The following is a 26,826-nucleotide window of genomic DNA, read 5'->3' as shown; positions in this document are numbered from 1 at the left end:
GAATCACAGTGAGCATTCGGGGGTGATATAAATATATTTTGGAAGCTGCCTGTGTACTCTGGGGTAAAAAACCAGCACAGGGGGCTCCCCGCCTTCCCTGCGCTCACCCGCCTCCTCCCCCATCACTCCACAGACCCACCCCACCCCCCCTTCTACCTCTTTCTAGGCTTCAGGATGAGAGTCAAAGAGGGGTCTGTGGGGAGTGGGTGGGGATGAGGGGGAAGTCTCGGGGGTCAGGAGTGCAGCATCATGCCTCAGGCTGTTCTCTCCAGCCTGAGGCCTCGGGACCTGTTTATTCCTCCAGGGCCCTGGGGGTGTGGGGTGTGGGAGCAGCGCAGGAAGGACACGGGGGCTGGACATAGGGACCTGGAGAGGCACAGGTCACCCACGCTCTGTACTTTGCCCTTCCCTGTCCATCCCAGACCTACTCAGCTCCCACCGTGCCTAAGAAAATGGGATGCCTTGAGGACTGGGTGCCAGAGACCCCTGGGAGGGGGCGAGGGAAGAGGAGGGAGGGAGAGGTGACTGGGAGGGAGACACTGCCTGCCCCCAGGTCAGCTACAATCAGGAGGGCAGGCGGAGGAGGCAGCAGGTCCACAGAAAGAAGCAACCGCCCCAGGGCCCTTCCGGTCACTGCGGCTGGGCCTACCACTAACAGCCCAGCAGCTCCACGCGCAGGGTGATACGGTTGTGCCAGGCCACGGGCTGGATGCGCACGAAGCGAGCCTGGAACGGCATCTCAAACATGTTCTTCTTGTGGGAATTATTGTCCATGTTACCAGGGAAAATCTGGAAGCAGAGGAGGTGTCAGGAGGCCCCCAGAGCCAGCCCCCCTCCCCCTCAGACCCCAAGATCTGACTCGCAGGGCACCCCTGGAGTGGGGAAGGCAGGACAGCTGGACACACACTCACCTTGTCTTCCCTGGCCCCGGGGTCCTTATACTCAGTCCAGGTCACACCATCGTCACCGTAGGCCACCTTGTAGGCAGCCACATACTGAATGTGGCCAAAGTCTCGGGCACCCTGGGTGATGATGCCAGTCACTCGCTTCTGGGAGCCCAGGTCAATCTACAAGGGGAAAAAAAAATCAATTCCGTCTTCTCTGCTTGCACCATCTCCAGTAAGGTGGGAAAAAGCACACATACATGCTGGGGCATACATTCTAGTTTTGGGGAAATTACTTCATTTGGCAGAGCCTCAGTTTCCCCATCAATCAAATGGGCATAAATAAACCCACCAACTTTGTCAAGCACTTCACTGCAACAAAGGTCAGATTTCAGAGCCTGGCCCCAAGCAATCCTTGTACGATGCAAACAGGGGCAGAGAGAGAGGCCATAGTCTATAGGGACATGAACTGCTCATGAGGCCCTGCAGGCTGTCCAGAGCCTGATATTGGTCCTGGGTGATTCCAAAGGCAGGCAGCTTCTCATGGAACCCAGTCCCCCAGGCTAATGTGCTCCTTGGGGCCTAGAGACACCACCACCCTCCTGCCCCCCAGTCCAACCTGGGGAGCCTTCCAGCTGACCAGAGGCAGATGGTGCTCAGTACGATTCAGGCTACAAACCCATCTCACTGCCAACCAGAAGGGGAGCCCCAAGCAAGTCCTCGCCGTGCCAGGACCCAGCTTCCTCAGAGATAAGAGAGGATGCTCTGGTTCTCCACGACTCTCCTGAGCTTCCCAGCTGCAGTGAAGTCCAAGGGCCATCGCACGGCGTGCTCTCAGCGAGTGAGAGAGCATCCTCTGAGAGCAGGCACAGGAAGCCCGACATGTCCCTCCTCCATCCTGCCCTGGGCTCAGCCTTATCACCCAGTGGCAGCCACTGGAGGTGGCCCCACCTCTACACACACACACTCATCACCCGGGGCTGAGAGCCTTGACAGAAGCCGCTCTGAGCTCCTCCACCATCCCCCCACTCAAGTTACAGAATCAGCAGAAAGGTGGGAACACAAGAGGAAGAAAAGAGCAAAGTCGAACACAAACAAGTCTCAAAGAAACTCCCTCTTGGCAAGCAGAAGCCAGGGTTGGTCCGGGGTCATAGATCCCACAGCCCCACCCAACCCCAGCCCTGCATCCCCGGAGGAGCCTGACCCACCTGCAGCCACTCAGAGGCACTGTTGGTCTGGGCGGTCCAGGCGTTGAACTTGCCCTGATTATCCAGTCGTGCGTAGTAGGGAAACCAGCTAAAGGCATTCAGGCCCCAGGTTTTGTAGTAGCTGGAGGCTGTGATCTGCTTGTTGGGGATGGTATTATCCTTCAGGCCTAGGGGTTCGGCGCATCCTGCCAACAAGGAGGTGGGGGGTGGGGGGCTGTCACCCAGATCTGGGATCCAAAGCCTCCCCGGGTAGGTGTGAGAGCGAAGCAGTGAAGGGAAAAGAACTCTGGCTTCTGACAAGCCTCTGGCATCCTCTTGGACAACACACAGAAGCTCGTTCAGGCTTCCCTGGTGGCTCAGTGGTAAAGAATCTGCCTGGCAATGCAGGAGACAAAGGTTCGATCCCTGGTCCAGGAAGATCCCACAGGCCATGGAGCAACTAAGCGCGTGCACCACGACTATTGAGCCCTGGAGCTGCAACTACTGAAGCCCATGCACACCTGTGCTCCACAACGAGAAGCCCCTGCAGTGAGAAGCCCGTGCACCACAGTCAGAGCATGGCCCTCGGCTGCAGCAACCACAGAAAAGCCCACACAGCAGTGAAGACCCAGAACAGCCAAAAGAATAAAATTACACTTAAAAACCATTAAAAAACAAAAGGACAATCTCCTTCCACATTTTAGAGCCAACTAACTGGTCTAAATAATTTCTTGCTGACAGCCCGCCCCACACCTCAGCTCAGTTCCCGCCCCACGCCCCTCAGATGCTCTGTACAGATCACCCACTACTCTTCTCCCTCTGCACCAGGGCAGGGCCCTGATGCACCACCTCTCACCCTCCTTCAAAGCCTGACTCAGACCCCTCCTCCAAGAAGCCTGCCCTGACCACTTCACTCAGGTGGGACGCCTCTCTCCTCTGGACTCACAGCACTTCCTGTCGTCCCTACAGTACGGCCGCGATTCATACCGCCAAGTCCTGGAGTAACTAATAATAACCATCTCACTGACTCAGTTCTGACTTCAGTCACTTAATCCACCATACAAAAACCGGAATCAACAGGATATTAGCAACCCCATTCCACAGATGAGAAAGCTGAGGCTAAGAGCCATGAAGCACTGTCCCCAGGTCTCTCTGACACACCACACACACACACACACACACACACACACACAGAGCGAGTCACCATGCCACACGTGACCCTGTCTCCACCACTCCTGCACCCACTCAGAGCCGGGAAGGCCTGCCTGGTGATGACCCAGTGATGAATAGCACAGCATTCCTGCTCTCCAGCAGGTGGAAGCTAACAAGTCAGAACTCCTGAGGCTCAGGAACGACCATGCCTCCCTGCCCCACAGCCCCTCCCAAAGGGTTTACACATTCACTACTCTGCTGCTGTCTGACGTGCCTGAGAGGGTTGCCTGAGAAGCTGGCCTTGGGTTCACTCAGGCCTGCTCCAACATTCAGGAATGTGCCGGGCAGTTTTGTCCTCTCATCTGCACCTGCAGGAGACCAGAACGGCTGGGGATGGGCAGAAGACAAACTCCCACGAGGGGACTTCCCTGGTGGTCCAGTGGCTAAGACTCCACACTCCCAGTGTCAGGAGGCCCAGGTTCGATCCTTGGCCAGGGAACTAGACCCCATAATGCCGAAACTAAGAGTTCACATGCTGCAACTGAGACCTGGTATAGCCAAATAAATAAATATCTTTAAAAAAAACTCCCAAGAGAATAACAGCTATGTCTCACACAGGTCAGAATCTTCACTGCACAACTGACTGTCTGTCCCTTTGCAGAATCTGGGGTAAGACTTGCAAATCCATGGTGCCATCTGGGAGCAGACTATAGTACAAGGTGCTTTACATCTCCCCAGATGCTGGTGACCTTGCCAGTAAAGACATTTGCCTTCAGACGGTGCCGATGCTGATCAATCACACCATCTCTTTGTGATGGTGATGCATCAGGTAACCTTCAGCCTTTCCCATAAAGACAGGCTGATGGGCTGGGAGCTGGCTCATCCCGAAGCTCCAGACCTGAAAGGCCAAGGGGCTGGCATAAACCTGGAGCGCTCTGGAGAGGAGCCAAAGCATCATTTGATCATGGTGCACCCTTCTACACCCCATCTGCTTCCAGCACGACATTTCCCCATCATTAAGGGCCCCCTCCCCAGAAATCAGACAGCCTTCCAGATAAAAGAGAACTGGCAGGGCACCATGCAGAGCTCAGCTCCACCACCCCGTGTGAGCCTGGGGAAGCCTCCCCTCCCCACTCTGGTCCTCAGACTCCCCATCTAGGTACCAGAGCAGTGTTTCTCATAGATCAGCGAAGTGAAATGAAGTGTTAGCCACTCGGTCATGTCTGACTTTTTGTGACCCCATGGACTATAGACCACCAATCTCCTCTTTCCATGGGATTCTCCAGGCAAGAATACTGGAGTGAGATGCATTCCCTTCTTCGGGGATCTTCCCAATCCAGGGATCAAACCCAGGTGTCTTGCATTGCAGGCAGATTCTTCACCATCTGAACCAGAATACTGATGGTTTTTCAGATCACTGGTGCATGCATGCAAGCTAAGTCACTTCAGTCATGTCTGACTCTGTGCAATCCCATGGACTATAGTCCCTCCAGGATCCTCTATCCATGGGATTCTCCAGGCAAGAATACTAGAGTGGGTTGCCATGCCCTCCTCCAGGGGATCTTCCCAACCCAGGGATCGAACCCTTGTCTCATGTCTCCTGCATTACAGATGGGTTCTTTACCACTAGTGCCACCTGGGAAGCCCTTAGATCACTGAGGGACCCTGCTAATACAAGGATTCTGTCTCAGAAGGTCTAGGGTGGGGCTGGAAGTTTACAAGCTTCCAAGTGATGCTCATTCTGCCAGGCCATGGAGCATCACCTGGGATGCCCTTTCCGAGTTCTTCACATGGCCTGATCTACATTATTCAAGCTTCTACTCAAAAGCCATCCCAACAGGGTAGTCCCCATGCCCTTCCCTCTCTTCACCCCAAGTCACCATCGTCACATATCCTGCTAATTTTTCCTTTATCATTCTTACTGCTATCTGACCTTTCTTTTATATTTGCTTCTTGTCTCACATCAGACTCTCTTATTAGAACCCAACAGCCTTACTCCCTAGAGCCAGACACTCAGAAGGAGCTTAATAAATACCTTAATAAACATCTACTGAGTTAAATAACTAATCAGTTCACCAAGGAGACTGTGTCTGCTGGTAAAGAGGAATCTAGTGCAGGGCATGCCCAGATATGCCCAGATCTCAGTCCCACGGACATGCACACATGTATACACACACGCACACACCAATACTCTCTCCAGCCAACCCAAATCCCTACAAAGGAAAGGAGATTGGTCCAATCCTTAAGGAAAATAAACAAGTCAGCTTCACCTCCTCCCCTTGCCAAACACACCCTCTCTTGGCCTTAGAAGGAGCCAGTTGTGACATGAGAGGCTCAGGTCAGCAACTTTAAACAGGCAAGGGCTTCGGACTATGACAGCAAGTAGTGAGGGACACCAGGGAGAGGAGCCCATGGTTTGAGTCCCCAGACCCTGTTCTGTCCTTTACCAATTGCTTAAATTTTCTTTCAGCAGAAGGCAGAGTCTTTAACTCCCCAAAACAATTAGGTTCAAAAGGCAGTGACCCTGGGAGCAAAATAAACTGAGTTTACTCCATGCTTTAAAAAAAGAATAACCCCAGACAGGCACTGAACTCAGCTCTGAGTGGTTTGGGGTGGTAACTGAAATGCAATAACAGAAAGAGGATCCACAGTGGGGAAGGAGGAGCAAAGGGTAGGCCCTGGGTTAAGACAAGAAAGGCAGAGAGCGACCTCTGCTCTGCCAGCTCTGCCTAGAGAGCCCTGCAGTTCTGCCGGCAGCCAGCAGGTGGCACTGTCGCTGAAAAGAGAAAAATATCCAGACCTCAGGGAGAAAGCAAGGCTGAACTGAGCTGGGCAGAGACAATGCCCTCAGCCCAACCCCTGTACCCTGATCTCTCCAGAAACAGCGACAAGAAGCACCATCTCCAGCCCTATGACCCTCCAAGTCCCGAAATGTTTCTCCTGAATGCAGATTATAGGTTTGGGAGGGAGAAACCGTGGATGAGTGGGTGTCAAAGCCCAGGAATTCAGACCAAGTTTTAATGCCTACCAGCTGTGTGCCCTTGATAAACAATTTACTGGGCTTCACTTTCCTCCTGAGAGGGTAACAGGCAGGAAGGCCAGGGGTCTCCAAATGGAAAAAAGAGGCTGCAGGTGCCAGACATTTTTATCTCTCTTAAGTGGCAGGAAGAAACAAACCAGCAATATGTCTTTCCTTCTCTATACAAATTTAAAAGGAGGTTTCTCTCAACAAGCTGTGTGGCCATGACACCTGGTCTCACCTGAAGCTAACTACTCTCAAACCTCGAGTTAACCAATACATTTCTTTTTCATATGGAAATGTTGTCTTAAGCTATGTTAATGAACCCCAGACTCTATCTTCAAGTTGGTTCCGCCAAACAGCCTAAATTACTTACTCAGGTATTGTTCCCCTAATCTAGGTAAATGAAACTATTTGTTGGTATTCTGCCCTTCTGAATCGTTTTATGGCCAGGGATGAATTATCTGGTGCCATTCTAAATTTTATGACATGCCTTTCTTCTCAGTAACAGATTGTGAGTGACTATATAACATACAGCTACAAGACTAGGGGGGGTACTCTTTTGCCCCCTTCTGATGCCTATGTCAGAAGCTTTCTCTATCTCCTTTATACTTTAATAAAACTTTATTACACAAAAGTTCTGAGTGATCCAGCCTCGTCTCTGGCCCCGGATTGAATTCGTCTCCTCCGGAGGCCAAGAATCCCGCGTCTGATCGTTCAGCAGCAACCTTTCACTCCTTCATTCATTCACTCATTAATCAGTATTTATTGAGCACCTATGATCAAGGCTCTATTCTATGCACTGGGAATGCAGCAGTGAACAAAACAAACTCCCTGCCCTGGTAGAACTGACATCTGCAAAACAGAACCAACGCTAAATGTTCTAGAAGCTCAAGGTACCTATCAGAGTACGTGAAAATATTTTGAAAACTGAAGTGGTATATTTTTTTTCCTCTTTGTGGTCATTTGCTATTTAGTCGCTAAGTCATTTCTGACTCTTTGCAACCCCAAGGACTGTAGCCCGTCAGACTTCTCTATCCACGGGATTTCTCAGGCAAGAATACTGGAGTAGGTTGCCATTTCCTCCTGCGGGGGATCCTTCCCGACCCAGGGGTCAAACCCGGCTCTCCTACATTGCAGGCGGATTCTTTATCACTGAGCCACAGAAGTCCTTTTTTCCTCTTAAGCACCTGGGCAGGACTGCTTAAGGCCTGGTGATCCTTTTGTGTGAGCTCAGGTTCCTGGGCCTTGCTGCCTGCCTACCCAACTCCTTGCCGTGGCTGAGAAAGGAGGGGACAGGGACAGCCATCTCTGAGGATGGCAGAGCCACTGGCACTCACCATTCCACTCACAGCCAAGGAGCTCAAAGCGGAGGGTGCAGCCCCGGTGACAGATGATGGGCACCAGTCTCACATACTGTACCTCCAAGGGGGTATCAAACATGTTGATCTTCAGGCCACTGTTGTTCACATTACCAATAAATATCTAGGAGGGAAGAGGCAGATTGGAGGAGTGGGTCAGTGCAGGCAGTCCTGCTTCCTGGGGTGGTCTCTCCCCCACTTCCACTTTGGGCCAGGAGACAGAGGTGTGCACAGCAGAGCTGGCAGGAGTTCCCCGTTCCTCCAGACAGCCCACAGCCCTCAACAGATTCCCTTTTTCATACCTTCTTTGGTCACCATGGGGCGTAGGTGTAAATCCTCATCTTTCACCCAGGACCACCTATGATCTACAGGGTGCCTCTATGCAAATTAGGAAAAGGTACTCCTCTCTACAAAGACTTTATAACAACAATTTTCCCACAGACAGAAGTACACATGAGGTCTACATTGTGAATGATGCTAAGTAGTAGCCCTTGAGCAGTGCACAACCCATACAACTGTACATGGTATCCCTGAAGGCTATAAATGCATCCCATCTCCACCACTACAGCCACCCTCAGGTCATTGAAACTTCTTGAGTCTCACTATTCTTATCTATGGGCTTCCCTGGTGGCTCAGTGGTAAAGAATCCACCTGCCAATGCAGGAGACATGGGTTCGGTCCCTGAGTTGGAAAGATCCCTTGGAGAAGGAAATGGCTACCCACTCCAGTATTCTTACCTGGGAAATCCCATAGACAGAGGAGCCCAGCAGGCTACAGTCCATGGGGCCGCAAGAGTCAGACACGACTGAGCAACTAAAAACAATTCTTATATCTGTAATATGGGCCTATTACTTGTAAATCACAGAGCACAGACACAATCTGGGCTTCCCAATTTCTGTGAGCCAAGATACACCTGAAAGCCCACCTTATGGTTCATCATCCCGGGTACCCTCGCCTCCTTGGGAGCCTTCAAACAGCACTGAGCCCCAGGGGTTGCTGACCACAGCCCTTCTTCAGGGTTCCCAACAAACCTCACCTTATCTCCTGACTGCCCTTCTCCTGACCGCCCTGCAACCTGGATGAACTTGAATCGGCGCCCATCGGTGCTGTAGGCCACTTTAAAAGTCTTCAGGTACTCCGCACTCCCTGCGCGGCTGGCCCCCTGGGTCACCACGCCCGTCACCCGCATCCTCCGCATCAGGTTCACCTGGACCAGGGCAGGCAGGACAGAACCCTATCTCCCGGGTTCTTCCTACCCTCGTCACTCCCCCAGTCAGGACAAAGAAGCAGGGGCTTTCTCATCTGGCCCTCTCCAGGCTCTGGACCCAGTGCTCAGGACACAGGGACAAGATTCTAGGGACTTCCCTGGTGGTCCAGGGGTTAAGAATCTGCCTTCCAGTGCAGGAGGTATGGACTCCATCCATGCTCTGGTTGGAGAACTAGATTCCACATGGCTTGTGGCCAAAAAAACCAAGACATAAAACAAAAGCAATATTGTAACAAATTCAATAAAGGCTTTAAAAAAAAAAAAGGACAAGCTTCCAGAGCCTGCAAACATTGCAAACAGTCTCTCTAACAGCCTAGTATTCACTCCCTTCATCCCACCCACCCACTCCAGGCCCCCAGAGCAGCCCTCCACTTAAAGATACTTCACCTGTGGGAACCGGCTACCTTGTTACCTGGACCCCAGTTCTGAACCCTCCCATGGTGTCCCCCCCAACGTAGGCACTCACAATCTCCCATCACACCACCTTCACTCCTAACATATCACCCATCCCTGGGCCACCCCTTCCATACCTGGATCCAGGGGTTTCTGTCGTAGTTGCTGGATGTCCACGCATTGACGATGCCAGTGTTGTGCAGGCGGGCCAGCTCTGGGGCCCAGCGCTGCAAACCCATGAAGCCCAAGTGCATGGATGAGGCAGAGATCTGCGAGTCGGCAATGGCGCCCGTCTGCATGCCCAGCGGCGAGGTGCAACCTGAGGGGGAGAAGGGCAGTCAGAGGGCCACTCACGCAGGCGGGGCCCAGAAGACACGAGAACAAGACAGTTGTGGCCTCTGCCGAGGACCCAGAGGACCCAGAGCAGAGACCATGAAGGGACAACGAGGGCCGAGGAGGAGGTGCGGAAACAAAGCTCACAGTGAGGAACAGAGGGGCCGGGCAGAGTCATGAAGGGGTTTGGGACACTGGGCTGCTAGAAGGTTCCAGGCGAGGCCCACATGTCACGACTGGCAGCTGGAGTCCCCCACCAGGCTGCAGGAGGTGGTCTCTTTTTTACAGGACATCAAGCAGCAATTATTCTAACACAGGGGGTGGGCTGGTGAGCAGATACAGTATGACCTCCTGTCTTCCTCCATGTCGAGCCACATCCAGCCCAGCCCCCTGGCCCCCCAGGAGGATGGCTTTGTAAGAAGGGCCCCTCAGATGGCAGCAAACAGTCCTTACACTGCACATAAAGCACTGAGCACATGTGCCTGGAGTTTTCTAGACTCTCACTGGAAGGAGTTTTCTGAATGGACTGTGAGTGCCATTGTTTACTCTGGTACCCTTTGGGCCTTCTAACTACTGGTCCTGACCGGCCATCCGGACGACCCCCCTGGCCAAGGCCCATCACCTTCACCAGCAATGTGGTCTTCGGGGGCCAAGCCTGCAAGCCTGGACCTCGGGTCCCAAGCAGAGAACCCGGGAGAGATCCACTTGTCTTCCAACACCCCAGGCTCATACCAAGCTCGGTGTATGACCCTTTCACAGGGAGACAGAGGCACAAGCGAGGCCATACGGCTGAGATCAGAGCCGGCTGCTGGCTGAACAGAGATCCGGACTCACATCTGTTCTGTCCTCAGCCCTCACGTCCACACCCAGCGGCCACACCCAGCGGGCTCCAAACATGCCTGCGGGGTCCTTATGGGCTCCAAAGACACACACCACGTTAACAAGTGGGGGGGCAACAAAGGGCCCTATGGGGGTGGGGGCGGTTCCTCGCCCTTTGTGGTCGCTGCCACATCCAGCCTGGGACAGACCCCAAGCCGAGAAGCAGAAGCAGGCGAGATGAGTAATTCGCACTCAGGCACACCCAGGGTTACCTGGGCTCTGGCACAGTAATTAGTGGGCCCACCTGGCTCCACCCAGGGCTCCCAGCGGCCTTGGCGAACGCCCGCCACCCCCCACATTCCTCTACCCAGCGTCTGACACATTGGTCTCAGCCCTGGGCACAGGCCCTCGGGGCCTGTCTCCTCTGAGGTGAAGGGTGCAGGCACTGACCTGGTCTCCCCCGGGAGCTGGCTCCCACCCGGCTGGCCCAGCCCTTTTTCCTTCCCCTGGAGACCACCCCCGTATCCGCCCAGAGCAGGACACTGCCCCCTGCTCACCCGCTCAGGGACAGACCCTCTGAACTGCAGATACCAGGCACCGCCTCCCTCACCCCATCCAGCCCTGGGCCTAGATTCGCCCACCCGATGGCAGGTGAGGAAGAGTCCTGGCTTGTGGGAGGAATCTCAGCTAGGCCAGGAGCGAGGACGGCATGGACAGATGCCATTGGCAAGGTTTGCTGGGAACCGGCCAGGGCCAATCTGTGGCTGGGTGGATAACCAAGCGAGCCAGGCTGGTCAGCCCTTCTGCACACGCCGGGCCTCTGACCGCCTGACTGTGAGCGGACGGCCCAGGCTGCCCAGGCCTCTCCCTCCTCTCTGAGCTCTGCGAGGAGGCCAGAGGTCACACTTGGGCCAGCACTGTCAGACCCTGAGGATCAAACCTTATTAACTGACTCCCTGGGCCCCAAAAGATTAAGAATGTGTTGGTTTTCCCTTCTCGGTAGAAAAATCCCAGGACTTAACTCTAAGGTTGTATGTCTCGTTTGTGGTGACAGAAAATAACACTCCCACGACCTCTGGGGTCACTCCCACCCCTCACTCCCCTGCAGGGACATGAGGCCTGGCCAGCAGTCCCAGGAGAGAGAACCAGGCAGGAAGAAGCCTGGGGAGGGACAGAGTCCCTCCCTGCCTCCCCAGTCCAAAGTAACTGAGCTCTGCCCCGCTCCAAATCCACCCGGAGGAGACCCTGACGCAGAAGAAGGCCAGCATGAGCCTGAGCCACCAGGCCTGTGGTACAGGGTGTGCCCCCCGGAGCAGGCACCCCTGGATACTCACGGCTCTCACAGTGGGTGCCCCTGAATCCAACAGGGCACTTGCAGATGTACTCGGTGAAGACATCCCCTCGGAGGGAGTGGTCAGTTACCTGGCATTCAGCATCATTGTGGCAGGGGTTTGGGAAACAGGGACCTGGGGAGGAAGCAGGTAAGACAGGCAGGTGGTCAAGAAGGAGCTGGAGACAGGCAACGACAGACAGGGCAAGCCCCAAAGGACCCTCCACCCAAATTCGGCCGACTGCCTGCCAGTGCCCCCCAGCTCCTCCCTCCCCCCTCTCAATCTGCCTGATGGGGCCTGGGCCAGCCTGGAGCCAAGAAGGGTCACGTGGAGGTGAGTCAGCCCAAGTGAAGGAAGCACCCAGCTTTCCAAGTGGCCTGGGAGCTTCCAGGAAAAGGGCGGCGAACAACGGGAGGGGTGCTGTGGACCACTGCCCACAGAGGGACAAGCTAGGCCAGCAGCCTGGGCTGCAGCTGGGAGCTGGCGGGGAGCAGCAGGCATGGCCCAGGACAGGTACCGTGCTCCGTCTCGTTGCATAGGAGGCCCGTGAAGCCTTCAGGGCAGAGGCAGTAGAAGGGGGGTTTTCTGTCCTCGTTCAACAAGCAGGTCCCACCATGCAGGCACTGGCTGGAGTCACAGAAGTCACCTGCAATGCCAGTTCTGGGTTAGGAACAGTCATTCACTGAGTAAATATTGGGGGGGGGGTGGTTTGGGCAACTACCAGGTATACATTCTGGGCCCCTAAGACAGATGCAGTCTGGGTCTCAAGAAGCCAGAAGAGGGACATCCCTGGTGGTCCAGTGGCTAAGACTCCACACTCCCAATGCAGGGGGCCTGGGTTCGATCCCTGGTCAGGCAACTAGATCCCACATGCCTCAACTAAGAGTTTGCATGCTGCAATTAAGACTGAAGATCCTGCATGCCACAACTAAGAACAGATACAGCCAACTAAGCAAATACCTATTTTTAAAAAAAAATAAGAAGTCAGAGGAAAGTGGTGATGACCTACAAGTCACCAGGTAATGAGGAGGCACCATGAGCTCTGCTGCGTGAGGGGCCAAGGGAGGATGGTTTCTGCCAGAAAGCTGGAAGGTTCAGAGGTAGGAACATTTGTGCTGGCTAAAAGTCACAGTGGGATGGTGCCCCGCTGGGGAATGAGGAAAGAACTTTCCAAAAAGAAGCAGAAGCCCAGAGCACATGGTATGCTGCAGAACAGGAATAAAGACATTGCTGAAAAGGGAGGCTGGGGGTGGGGGGACCTTACGAATGACAAGTGGAGACTCTTCATCCTGCAGAACAAGGGCTCTTAACCCTCCTTTGGCATCCCCACCACGGGCCACCAGGAAAAAGTCAGAGGTTCACAAGCATGAGGTGGGACTGGGGAAGCTATTTCCTAGATGGTGAGGGAGAATGTCAAGAAAAGACCTTGTGCTGAGATGTGGATGGGCTGCCGGGGTGGAGAAGTGGCTCAGAAGTATACAAAGATCCCTCTGGCTCTCCATGGAAATGTGACTGAGCAGGTAAGAGAGGAGACCAGGAAAGCATCAAGGATGCTGCCACAGGCCTCCTGGTAAAAGACAAAGTCAGGCTGAGAGGTAAGGAGGAAGATGGATTTGAGTAACACTGGACAACAACAAGAGGTGGGAAGAGGGCTGGAGAGGACTTTACAGATTCTATCTGGGGGCCTAGGTGACAAATGTTAGCCTGTCCCCAGTGATTTGACTTGGGTGGACTTCAGCCCATTAGGTCAGCCAGACCTTCAGAGCATCTTCTAGTTGATCTTTGCATCCCAGAAGGGCTGCCCCAGACCCCACACCCCTACACATCACTTGGGGTGAGACATGAGAAACCTTTTTTCCTCCCTGCAGAGTCACACCATCCCAGGCTGGAGGGCCCCCCTGAAATCCCAAAGCCCTGGAGAGCTGGGCGGGGGCTCCAAGGAAGGGAACACCGTTAATGAGCGGTGGGGGCCTCAGGAGCTTAAGGCAGCTCCCAATGAGCCATTAGTCATTGGCTTTAAATAGCAGGTTAATCCCCTCCCTGACCTGACAGGCGGCAGGCACTGCCTCAGCAGAGGCTTGAGAATGGCCAGAGCCTTGGGCTCCTGCCGGCAAAATCTGACGCCCCTCTGTCCCCCTCCCAAAGGGCTCTCTCCCTGCAGAGCTCCAGGGCAAAGCAGAGGAGGGGGAAAGAGGAAGAGAAAGGTGTTCCCTACCTGCCAGGCGCCTGACCCACTCACGGCGCACCGCAGCTGTGGAGCTTCCCCCTTCCCGCTTAAGCTGGGTCTCCAAAATCACCTTTGGGATTTCAGGGTCCTGCCTTCTCTGGGAGATCTCCCCAGGGACATTTGCCAGGGCTCAGGCTGTGGGGCCAGGGGAGGCGAGGCAAGGGACTTTTAAGACCCAGCCATCTCTCTGTCTCTCCAAGAGACTTCAAGTGGCTTTAAGGCTTCCACTCCAGTTGTAGGGGGGGTAGGGGTGGGGGTCAGACTGGCACCGGATGACAGAGCCGGGACTCAGCCATGACCCTCCCACCCCAACGTATTTCATCAATCTTATTTCTAAGAAGAAAGGATGGAAGCAGTGCCTGAAGAGTTTTTGCCATATCCCGCTCACCCCATGGGCACCCTTTCCTGTGGGGCATCGCCCATCCCCATCACCAGCCTGCTGGAGGCCCAGCTCTCAGCAGGATGCATCCTAGGCAGGGGAGGAGGGCCAAGAAAGATAAAACGGCAGGCCAAGGCCATACAGAGAGAGGGGAGTCAGGAGCCGCCATCTCCGGTCAGAGCCCTTTTCCGAATCCCTCTCTAGGCTCCTCGCCCCCTCCTGAGTTCCTCCTACCCCCCACCCAGCCCCAAGCCTATCCAGTCCTCTGGCTCCCTAGCCAGCCCCTCGCTTATCTGACCAAATACCTATTTTTAAACGGAGGATAAAATCCCAATGAACAGACCAGCCGCCGGCATGGCCTGGGAGGGAGTTTCCAGGTAAAGTTGCCTGGAAAAGATTGATCAATACAAGAGTCCTAGAAACTTCCTGGTGGAAGGAGCGCAGAAGCACTAAGGTCGCTCAGTCGTGTCCGACTCTTTGCGACCCCATGGACTGCAAGCCGCCAGGAGCCTCTGGCCATGGCATTCTCCGGGCAAGAGTACTGGACTGGGTTGCCATTTCTTCTTCCAGGGGATCTTCCCTACCCAGAGATTGAACCCGGGTCTCCCGCATTGTGGACAGATTCTTTACCGTCTGAGCTACGAGGGATGTGGCCTCATTTTACAGATGGGAAAAAAGAGGCCCCACACAGCGGATTCCTTTGTTCTGTGTAAGCCACTTCCCTGGGGCAGGCTGGGCTGTCACCCAGTGTCCCGAGCCCCCGCCCAACGCTCAAGCCTCGAGCACCGGCCAAACCCCCACCCCCAGCAGGAGAGGCCGAGAGCATCGCCGCCGCCCGCCCGGGCGCAGCCAGAGAGGTCACCCCTCGGCTCAGCTCCGGCTCTGGGACCAAGTTTGTAAACAGCGGAGGCAGAGGGAGGGCGCGGCGGCGAACTTCCGAGAGGCGCGGAGAGGAGGGGCGAGGGCGAGAGGGCGGTGCGATAGACTCACCGGAGAAGGCGAAGAGTCCGGAGGCGCAGAAGAGCGCGCCGCAGAGCGCGGCCAGCAGACGGGGACACGGCATGGTATGGGGACGAGGGCGCGGGACCCGGCGCTCGGCGGTTCAGACCCGGGGGCTCGCACGCCTTCTCCTGGACGGGAATAAATCAGGCAGCGCAGCGCCTCCCACCGGGCCACGTGCTCCGCCCAGGCCCGCCAGAGGCGGGCTCGGGGCGGGGCTCCGCGGACTGGGGAGGGGCTGGGAGGAGCCGGGGGTCCGCGGCCGCCCACTTCAGTCCGAGCCACGCCCTGCATCCCGCCGGGTGCGAGTGACCAGGCCTGGAGTTCTGAGTCGTCTGAGAAGTAAAGGGCTCAGGAGTTGTCTGTTCTTTGCTTTTTGGTTTTGCTTTGGTTTTTGGCTTTGTTTTAACTTTTTAGGCTTAAGAAAAGATGCTAAACCTTATTCATTGTAAGAAAAACCCAGGTTACAAGGACGGGTACCATTTTCATTTATCAGATTGGCAAGCATCAAATTAGTAGTGCACTGTGAGTGCGAGGCTCCCGGGAACAGGCTCAAGCAGGCATTGCTGGAGAGAATGTAAATTGGTTCAACTTCCCCAGAGAGCTGTGCGGTAATATCTATCAACATGACAAAGGCTGAGACCGGAAGACCTAGCAATTCCCCGTAAAGGAATTCATTCTGCCGAAACTCTCACGCATAAAATGACATGTACACAAAGATAGCATAGCATATCATAGCATCATCCTTTGAAATGGTAAGAGACTTTTAAAAAAAAAAAGAAGAAGAATCAGCATATTTTTCTGTAAAGGGCCAGGTAGAAAATACTTAAGGATTTTCACGCTATAAAGTCTCTGAGGCAACTGTTCACCTCTGCCCTTCCTTGTAGCAGGAAAACATCTCAGTGTTCCAGGAAATGAAATTAACACGGTGGTTGTTTAAGGGGGCAGAAACTAGAGTGTCAGGGTCGAAACAGACTTGCTTGTCATGGTTGAATTTTTCCTAAATAATTATTTTTTTATCATATGCAGGTATTGCCTATTTTCGGGGGTAAAAATATTTTAATAATAGTGTTCTCATCCGACCACCACAAAAAAAAAAAGAGAGCAGCCAGATATCTCCCCTACCAGCTATGTTGATACCTAGGTTCAGACTAGTCAGACTTAACTTACTGGCAGGAGACCCTTCTTAAAACCACTCAGAAGGAAAAACACTACACTTACATGATCAACTCAGTAGCCACAGAAAAAGCATTTGGTAAAAATCCAGTACCCTTCATGATTTTGTTGCTTAGTCAACCAAGTTGTGTTGGGCTCTTTTGCAACGTATGGAGTATAGCCCTCCAGGCTTCTCTGTCCATGGAGTGGGCTGTTGTTTCCATCTCCAGGGGGTCCTCCTGACTCAGGGATCAAACCTGATCAGGGATCAAATCTCCTGCATTGGCAGGGGGATTCTTTACCTCTGAGCCACTAGGGAAGCCCGGAAATGAACAATACAAAAATGGATTAATAATTAAGAAAACAATTTCATTCACAGTAGCATCAAAAAAGAATAAAATACTTACAAATAAATTTAACAGAAGAAGTAGAAGACTTGTATACTGAATACTAACAAACATTGAAAGAAATTAAAGAAGACTTAAATAAATGTAAACATTTTTGTTCATGAATTGGAAGACATATTGTTAAGATTTGTTAAGATGGCAGTACTCTCCAAACTGATTGACAAGTTGAACACAACTTCTATAAAAATTCCAACCGTCTGTTTTTTTTTGCAGAAATTGACAAGCTGATCCTAGAATTCAGGTAGAAACAGAAGGGACCTAGAATGATGAAAACAATCTTAGTAGGGGAAGAACAAAGTTGTAAGACTCATACTTCACAATTTTAAAACCTGCTCCAACACAACTGTAATCAAGACCGTGTGGGAACTTCTCTGGCGGTCCAGTGGCTAAGACTCCACACTCCCAACAGGGGAGGGGAGGTGGGGGCTTGTCAGGGAACTGGATCCCAAAAGCTTCAACTAAGAGCCCACATGCCTCAACTAATATCTGGAACTGCCAAATATATTTTTTTTTAATTAAGAAAAACACCATGTGGTACTGGCATAAGGAAAGATACATAGATCAATGGAATAGAACTGAGAGTCCAGAAATAAAGTCATACATCTATGGTCAATTGATTTTCAACGAGTGCCAAGATAATTCAGTAGAAAAAGAATAGTCTGGGAATATCCCTGGTGGTCCCATGGTTAGGACTCAGCATTTTCACTACCATGGGTCTGGGTTTGATCCCTGGTCAGGAGACTGGAATCCCACAAGACATGTGGTACAGCCCAAAAGAGTAGTCTTTTCACCAAATCGTGCTGGAACAACTGGATAGACACAAAAGAATAAAGTTGGACTCCCATATACTTTATACAAATGACTAACTCGAAAGAGATCAAAGAACTAACTGTAAGAGTTAAAACTATAAAACTTGTAAAACGAAACAGGCATAAATCTTTATGATCTTGGATCAGGTAGTGGATTTTTAGACATGACACCTAAAACATAAGCAACTAAAGGAAAAAATAAATCCACTGGACTGCATCAACATTTAAAACTTTCATACTCCAAAAGACACTTTCAAAAAGGTCTTTTCAACCCATGGAATCAGAAGAAATAAAATGCAAGTCATTTGTAAGGATCTAATATCAGGAATATATAAATAATTCAGAATTCAACAGAAGGACAAATCAGTTTTTAAATGGGAAAAGAATTTGAATGGATAGTTCTCCAAAGAAGATAAACAAATGGAAGATATACATGAAAAGATGCTTTAAGTCATCAGAAAAACAGAAATCAAAATCAAAATCACGTGAGGGATTTCCCTGGTGGTCCAGTGGCTAAGACTCCTCACTGTCAATGCAGGGGGCCTGGGGTCGATCCCTGGTCAGGGAACTAGATCCCACCTGCTGCTTCAAAGATCCCATGTACTGCAGCTAAGACCCAGTGCAGCTAAATAAGTAAATAATAATTGAAAAAAAAAACCACATGAGATACCACTTCACATACCCATAACGAGGGCTATAATCAAAAAGTCAGATGATAATAAATGCTAGTGAGGATATAGGGAGATTGGAACCCTCACACATTACTGATGGGCTTGTAAGATGGTACAGCCACTGGGGAAAACAGTTTGGCAGTTTCCCAAAAAGTTTAACATAGAGTTACCATAGGACCCAGCAATTCTACTCCTAAGTAAATACCCAAAAGAACTGAAGACAAGTTCATACAAAAACTTACACATGAATGTTCCTGACTCATTATCAACAGCCTACAATTGAAAACAATTCAAATGTCTATCAACTGATGAATATATAAACCGACTGGTATATCCACTCAATGAACCATTACTCAGCCATTAAAATGAATGAAGTACTGATCACTGCTGCAACATGGATGAAACTTGAAAACATTATACTAACTGAAAGACAGTTCATGGGTACAAGGTTTCTTTTAGGGGTGATGAAGATGTTCTGAAATTAGCAGTGATGGTTGTACAACTTTGAGAGTATACTAAAACCACTGTACATTTTTAAAGGGTGAATTTTATGTTCTGTGAATTATATCTCAATAAAAAGGAAATACAGCTCTTCAGAAATCCCACCTAAGGGAATCCCCTAGTGGTCCAGTGGTTAGGACTCAGTGCTTTCACTGTGAGGGCCTGAGTTCGATTCCTGGTCAGGGAACTAAAATCCCACAAGCTGTACGGCACAGCCAGAAAAGAGAAGAAAAATGAAATCCCACCTCAGATAGCAGATCGAGAGGGCTGTGAATACATCATCCTTGCTGGTTAATGCCATAAACCCCAGCAGAACCAAAGTTCCTGATGACCCTCACTGACTTTCTGCCACCCACCTGGTACAAATGCAGAGCTACCAACTTAAGTTACATGTCGTCATCGAGTCATTCAACAACCCATTTACATACCCATTTATTGAGTACCAACTGCGGGCAGCATTCAAGCTGGAAATGGTGGCCGCACACTGCCATCAACTGGGAAGCTTTTAAAACATATAGATGACCAGGCCACATTTCCACATAATTACATTTGAATCCTGGGGTGGAGCCTGGGAATCAGTATTCTTAAAGTTCCCCCAAGTTAAAGCTCATGCACAGTGAGAATGGAAACCACTGGCTCCACTCACTGAGGACAGAGACAGAAGACCTGGGCCTTGGGATCTGGAGCTGACAGAGGGTTTAACAAGTGAGATAGGGCCAGAGAGGAAGGGGCTTTTCTTTTATGATCTGCCCCTTTTGGACTTCAGTGGGATAGTATCTCCTTGGCCTGAACACTTTCTTACCCAGTACTAGATAATTTCAGGTCTTAGTGCTACAAAGACAGCACAACAATATGACATGATTCGAATAAAGGAGGACAAGTTTAGCTCAGGTGACCCGGAAAGACCTCTTTAAAAAGGTGACTTTCACACTGATCCTGAATAAGAAGCCAGCCTTACAAGGATCTGAAGAAGCAAAAGCTCTGAGAAAGGAACAGAGCAGAGAGCTCAGAAATTAACCCCAATATATACACCAATTTGATAAACTGAATTTTGAAGGTGCCAGGGCAGTACCTGGCAAAGGATAGGTTTTTCAACTAAGGGTACTGGAAGAATCAGATGACTGCATGCCAAAAAAAAAAAATAAAAACAAAATTAAACTTTAATCTTATATAAAACTTAACTCAAAAAGGATCATAGAAATGACTCTATACCAGAAAACTATAGAACTTCTAGAAGAAAGTCTGCGTAACTTCTCTTTGGGTGATGAGCTTGAAATACTGTACTAAAAGCTGGATCCATGAAAGAAAAATTGACAAACTGGACTTCATGAAAGAAAACTTTTTGCTCTGCAATAACATTGTTAAGAGAAATGAAGATAAACCACACACTAAGAAAACGTCTGCAAATCACATATCTTATAAAGAACATGTATCCAGAATAAAGAACTCTTAAAACTCAAAAATAAGAAAATATACAATCCAGTTTGTTAAATAGGCAAAAGACCTAAACTGACAAAGAAGATAGTGAAAGCCTCTCAGTCATGTCCCGCTCTTTGTGACCCCATGGCCTGTACAGTCCATGGAATTCTCTAGGCCAGAATACTGGAATGGGTAGCCTTTCCCTTCTCCAGGGGACCTTCCCAATCCAGGGATCAAACCCAGGCTTGAGGCAGATTCTTTACCCAAATCTGAGCCACAAGGGAAGCCCAAGAATACTGGCGTGAGTAGCCTATTCCTTGTCCAGTGGATCTTCCTGACCCAGGAATCGAACCAGGGTTTCCTGTATTTCAGGCAGATTCTTTTTTTTTTTTTTTTTGCAGGCAGATTCTTTACCAACTGAGCTATCAGGGAAGCCCAACAAAGAAGATAAGTGGATGACAAATAAGCATAGGAAGAGATGCTCAAAGTGATTTTTCACTAAGAAAATAAAAATGCAAACAACTATTTAATATTGCTGCAATATTTTGGCCAAAATCCAAAAAAATAAAAAATAAAAAACAAACTTGATAACCCCAAATACTTATTGGCAGCAATGCAGAGCAATAGGAACCCTCATTCACTGCCCATGAGGTTGGAAGATGGTGCAGTCATTTTGGAAGACAATTTGGTGGTTTCTTATAAAATTTAACATAGACTTATGACACACAGGCAGTTATACTCGAGATGTGTATCCAAGTGAATTAAAACATATGTTAACATGGAAACCTGTACACAAATGTTTACAGCAGCTTCATTCATAGTCATTAAAAACTGGAGGACTTCCCTGGTAGTCCAGTGGTTAAGAATGCACCTGTTAATGCAGGGGACATGGGTTCGATCCCTGGTCCAGGAAGATTCCACATGCCCCAGGGCAACTAACCACAACTTCTGAAGCCCACATGCCCTAGAGCCTGTGCTCTGCAACTAGAGAAACCATCTCAATAAGAAGCTCATTCACCACAATGAAGAGTAGCCCTCGCTTGCAGCAACTAGAGAAAGCCCAGGCACAGCAATGAAGACCCAACACACACAAAATAAATAATTTTTTAAAAAAAACTGGAAGCAACAAAGATGTCTTTTAATCAATCAATTGGCAAATTGTAGTGTAACCATATGATGGCATACTTATCTGTGAAAAAATTACTGAGATAGTGATTCGTATGGCAACATGGATGAATCTTAAATGCATTTTGCTAAGACAGAGAAAACAGACCTAAAAAGCTACATGTTTTATGATTTCATTCACATAACATTCTGGGAAAAGTAAAACTATAGGGATGAAGAATGGATGAGTGGTTGCCGGGGGTTTGGGGAAGCAGGAGTGGTTAACCGCAAAGGGCAAGCTTGGGGGAATTTTGGGTGATGGAATATTCTGTATAACACTGGAGTGCTAGATACGTGATGCTACCCAATTTAGCCAAGTCCACAGGCTTCACAACACAAAAAGTGAACCTTATTAACATAGACAAATACTTAAAAATCAGCCAGGATGGCTGGGGAACCCCAGACTGTGACAGAAGAATCTAACTTGATTGCAAGTGTATGACAAACCTCAGTGCAAGCAGTTGGTGGGGGAGGCGGGAAGGGGAGTGGAGAGGAACTGACATAAGCAGCTTAGGAAAACAGTGTTTTGACTGGAAACTATAAGGCTGAGGACAAACAGAATTCCGCATGATCCCCAAAAGCTAGTCAGTAAAGGCAGTAAAGTTGTTTTTCATGGAGTTTCAGGTTAACATGTGCATATGTGTGCTCAGTTGTTTTGTCATGTCCAACTCTTAGCAACCCAAGAACTGTGGCCTGTCAGGCTCCTCTGTTCATGGGATTTCCCAGGCAAGAATACTGGAGTGGGTTGCCATTTCCTCCTCCAGGGGATCCTCCAGACCCAGGGATCAAACCTGCATCTTCTGCATTGGCAGGCAGATTCTTTACCACTAAGCCACCTGGGAAGCCTCCTGTATGCATGTATACTGGGGCTTAAACAAGTGAGTAAATGGATGGTTGATAATAAGACTCAGATTTCTCACTGTTGGAGAAAGAAGTTGTAGATAAGCAAGGAAGGAGGTTGGAATAATCCACATAGTACTAGATTAATCAGAGATACTAGTATGACTTCAAATTCAACTTAACCTAGATACAGATGAATGGGTACAGAAATAATTATAGATACATGTGTATACAAGAGTCATAATGTTGTTGTAGTTCAGTTGCTAAGTCATGTCTGACTGTTTCGTGACCCCATCATCTGTAGCCTACCAGGCTCTTCTGTCCATGGAATTTTCCAGGCAAGAGTACTAGAGTGGGTTGTCATTTCCTTCTCCAAAGAATTATGTTTATTTCCTAGCTCTGTCTGCTGAGAATGCCTAGAAACAGTGACACCCCAGTAGCAATGAGCACCTTAGTGCTCAGACCTTCATCTCTAATACCATTCTCCAACAAAAGGGATGAGAGTGCTTTGGAGAAATTCAATATCACGGTAATCCAAGCCTTTGCTCCAACCAGTAATGGTGAAGAAGCTGAAGTTGAACGGTTCTATGAAGACCTACAAGACCTTTTAGAACTAACACCCAAAAAAGACGTCCTTTTCATTATAGGGGACTGGGATGAAAAAGTAGGAAGTCAAGAAACACCTGGAGTAACAGGCAAATTTGGCCTTGGAGTATGGAATGAAGCAGGGCAAAGGCTAATAGAGTTTTGCCAAGAGAACGCACTGATCATAGCAAACACCCTCTTCCAACAACACAAGAGAAGACTCTACACATGGACATCACCAGATGATCAACACCGAAATCAGGTTGATTCTATTCTTTGCAGCCAAAGATGGAGAAGCTCTATACAGTCAGCAAAACAAGACTGGGAGCTGACTGTGGCTCAGATCATGAACTCCTTATTGCCAAATTCAGACTTAAATTGAAGAAAATAGGGGAAACCACTAGACCATTCAGGTATGACCTAAATCAAATCCCTTATGATTTTACAGTGGAAGTGAGAAATAGATTTAAGGGACTAGATCTGATAGACAAGAGTGCCTGATGAACTATGGACGGAGGTTTATGACATTGTGCAGGAGACAGGGATCAAGACCATCCCCATGGAAAAGAAATGCAAAAAGGCAAAATGGTTGTCTGAGGAGACCTTACAAATAGCTGTGAAAAGAAGAGAAGCGAAAAGCAAAGGAGAAAAGGAAAGATATTCCCATTTGAATGCAGAGTTCCAAAGAATAGCCAGGAGAGATAAGAAAGCCTTCCTCAGCGATCAATGCAAAGAAATAGAGGAAAACAGCAGAATGGGAAAGACTAGAGATCTCTTCAAGAAAATTAGCGATACCAAGGGAACATTTCATGCAAAGATGGGCTCGATAAAGGACAGAAATGGTATAGACCTAACAGAAGCAGAAGATATTAAGAAGAGGTGGCAAGAATACACAGAAGGACTGTACAAAAAAGATGTACATGACCCAGATAATCACAATGGTGTGATCACTCACCTAGAGCCAGACACCCTGGAATGTGAAGTCAAGTGAGCCTTAGAAAGCATCACTACTAACAAAGCTAGTGGAGGTGATGGAATTCCAGTTGAGCTACTTCAAATCCTGAAAGATGATGCTGTGAAAGTACTGCACTCAATATGCCAGCAAATTTGGAAAACTCAGCAGTGGCCACAGGACTGGAAAAGGTCAGTTTTCATTCCAATCCCAAAGAAAGGCAATGCCAAAGAATGTTCAAACTGCCGCACAATTGCACTCATCTCACACACTAGTAAAGTAATGCTCAAAATTCTCCAAGCCAGCCTTCAGCAATACGTGAACCGTGAACTTCCAGATGTTCAAGCTGGTTTTAGAAAAGGCAGAAGAACCAGAGATAAAATTGCAAACATCCACTGAATCATCAAAAAAGCAAGAGAGTTCCAGAAAAACATCTACTTCTCCTTTATTGATTATGCCAAAGCCTTTGACTGTGTGGATCACAATAAACTGTGGAAAATGCTTCAAGAAATGGGAATACCAGAACACCTGACCTGCCTCTTGAGAAACCTGTATGCAGGTCAGGAAGCAACAGTTTGAACTGGACGTGGAACATCAGACTGGTTCCAAATAGGAAAAGGAGTACGTCAAGGCTGTATATTGTCACCCTGCTTGTTTAACTCTGCATGAGTTATATATCTCATGAGTTATATATCTGCATGAGTTATATACTCTGCAGAGTATATCATGAGAAGCGCTGGGCTGGAAGAAGCACAAGCTGGAATCAAGATTGCTGGGAGAAATATCAATAACCTCAGATACACAGATGACACCACCCTTATGGCAGAAAGGGAAGAGGAACTAAAAAGCCTCTTGATGAAAGTGAAAGAGGAGAGTGAAAAAGTTGGCTTAAAGTTCAACATTCAGAAAACTAAGATCATGGCATCTGGTCCCATCATTTCATGGGAAATAGATGGGGAAACAGTGGAAACAATGTCAAACTTTATTTTTTTGGGTTCCAAAATCACTGTAGATGGTGATTGCAGCCATGAAATTAAAAGACGCTTGCTCCCTGGAAGGAAATTTATGACCAACCTAGATAGCATATTAAAAAGCAGAGACATTACTTTGCCAATAAAGATCCGTCTAGTCAAGGCTATGGTTTTTCCAGTGGTCATGTATGGATGTGAGAGGTGGACTGTGAAGAAAGCTGAGCACCGAAGAATTGATGCTTTTGAACTATGGTGTTGGAGAAGACTCTTGAGAGTCCCTTGGACTGCAAGGAGATCTAACCAGTCCATCCTAAAGATCAGTCCTGGGTGTTCATTGGAAGGACTGATGGTGAAGCTGAAACTCCAATACTTTGGCCACCTCACGCGAAGAGTTGACTCATTGGAAAAGATCCTGATGCTGGGAGGGATTGGGGGCAGGAGGAGAAGGGGACGACAGAGGATGAGGTGGCTGGATGGCATCACCGACTTGATGGACATGGGTTTGGGTAGACATGAGTCTGAGTAAACCCCGGGAGTTGGTGATGGACAGGGAGGCCTGGCATGCTGCGATTCATGGGTTTGCAAAGAGTTGGACACAACTGAGCGACTGAACTGAACTGAGGGCACGGAGGATATAAGAAAAGCCTGGAGCATCCAGAAAGTGCTAAAAGAAAACAATGCTCTCCAATGATAGCTGCTATGTTTGCATTGGGAAACAGATTGATGTTGTTGCAGGGGTGGGTCCCTGTGGCTGGAGGGATTCAAGCAAAAAGAATGAGTCAGGAGGAGGGTATATGAGAGGCACAGTCACTATCTCTAAGATGCTGGTTTATGATTATATATTTGTCAACACTGCCCAACTCCATTGATGTGGAGAGGAAGGAAGCGTTTGTCTAGTCCAGCCATTCCTCTTCTGCCCTCCAGCATCTGTGAAAGCAGGCGGGGCTGGAGCAGAACAGCATGGCAGTCCCAAGCTCACGCTCCTTAGATGCACACCCCCTTTCCCAGACCAGATGCTCCAAGCACACATCATGATCTGTGAGCAAACATCCCAGCCCAGGGACTAAACAACCTCCTTTTGTTTTTCAGCCAAAGGCCAAGGGCCGGCACTGGGGAATAAACATGCTTTCAGTTTAAAAATGTAAAAGTGTTTTCTTGCTGAAACCAAAAGGTGGGCCAAATTCTAAGGTTCCTTTATATGATTTTCCTCACCTCTGAACACTATCCTCACTAATTTCCCTGGCAACTCCCTCCACCCTCACTAATTTCTCCTTCTCTGAACTCCTGAAGCCCTGATGCTCAAAACAGCCAATGGTCTCCTGTTCACAGTTCCCGGCACCCTGAGATGCCTCCCCACCTGGTTTGTCTGCTCCTCTGAGAGACAGTTGGGTGTTGCACAGAGAGATTTAGACCCGAGATCTGGATTTGAGCCCCAGCTTCCCATCTTACCTGCCTGGTACCTCGACCAAAGCTGCTAACCAGGCACATTAATCTTCTTCATTCAAAGTCTGCTTCCTTTTCTCCCCGGGAGGTTAGTGGCATGCAGGGAGGTTGCCTCGCTGGCCCAGAGCAGTCCTCAGAGTCAGCATCTGGTGTGGAAAAGAAATACCACTACACCTGGGTCGGGGATTTGATCTGCAGAGCAGAAAGGGGACACAGAAGAAATGCCTTAGAAAGATCTATTTTTGTAGGGCTCTGTTCAAAGCCTTTTTAATGGGGCCAGCTGGACATCTGGACAAGCCATCTCCTGCCTGAGTCCAGAGCAAGGCCATTTCCGGGAAGAACATCAAGTCCTTTCTTAGAAATTGAACTCAGGAAGGAATGAAGCCAGAGCCCCAGGTTGGGCAGGGTTGAAGGGTGGTTAGTAAACAATAGGCCCAGGAGGGTTTGTCACAGACTAACTCCCACCCCCACCCCCACTTGCCCACCCAACTCTCTCATCCTCCAGCTGGAAGGGTCTCCCTTTAAAGATATGGGTGCCTTGTCTATGCAGAGATCTCA

General features: G+C 49.5%; 1 protein-coding gene across 1 annotated transcript; it reads right to left on the bottom strand.

Annotated features, from left to right (window-relative positions):
- Nucleotides 1–15: 15 nt before the first annotated feature.
- Nucleotides 16–26,383, bottom strand: MFGE8 (milk fat globule EGF and factor V/VIII domain containing). The gene is made up of 10 exons (XM_020909381.2): nt 26,275–26,383; nt 15,343–15,482; nt 12,264–12,392; nt 11,750–11,881; nt 9,401–9,582; nt 8,640–8,810; nt 7,583–7,727; nt 2,093–2,277; nt 912–1,067; nt 16–789 (listed from the first exon to the last, which is right to left on the bottom strand). Exons 2-10 carry the CDS (start codon nt 15,413–15,415, stop codon nt 652–654), a joined length of 1,311 nt encoding a protein of 436 aa, XP_020765040.1. The 5' UTR covers nt 15,416–15,482; nt 26,275–26,383; the 3' UTR covers nt 16–651.
- Nucleotides 26,384–26,826: the final 443 nt, after the last annotated feature.

The sequence above is a fragment of the Odocoileus virginianus genome, chromosome 16 (assembly GCF_023699985.2).
Source record: "Odocoileus virginianus isolate 20LAN1187 ecotype Illinois chromosome 16, Ovbor_1.2, whole genome shotgun sequence".
NCBI lineage: Eukaryota > Metazoa > Chordata > Mammalia > Artiodactyla > Cervidae > Odocoileus > Odocoileus virginianus.
This window is presented reverse-complemented; position numbering and strand designations above follow the sequence as displayed.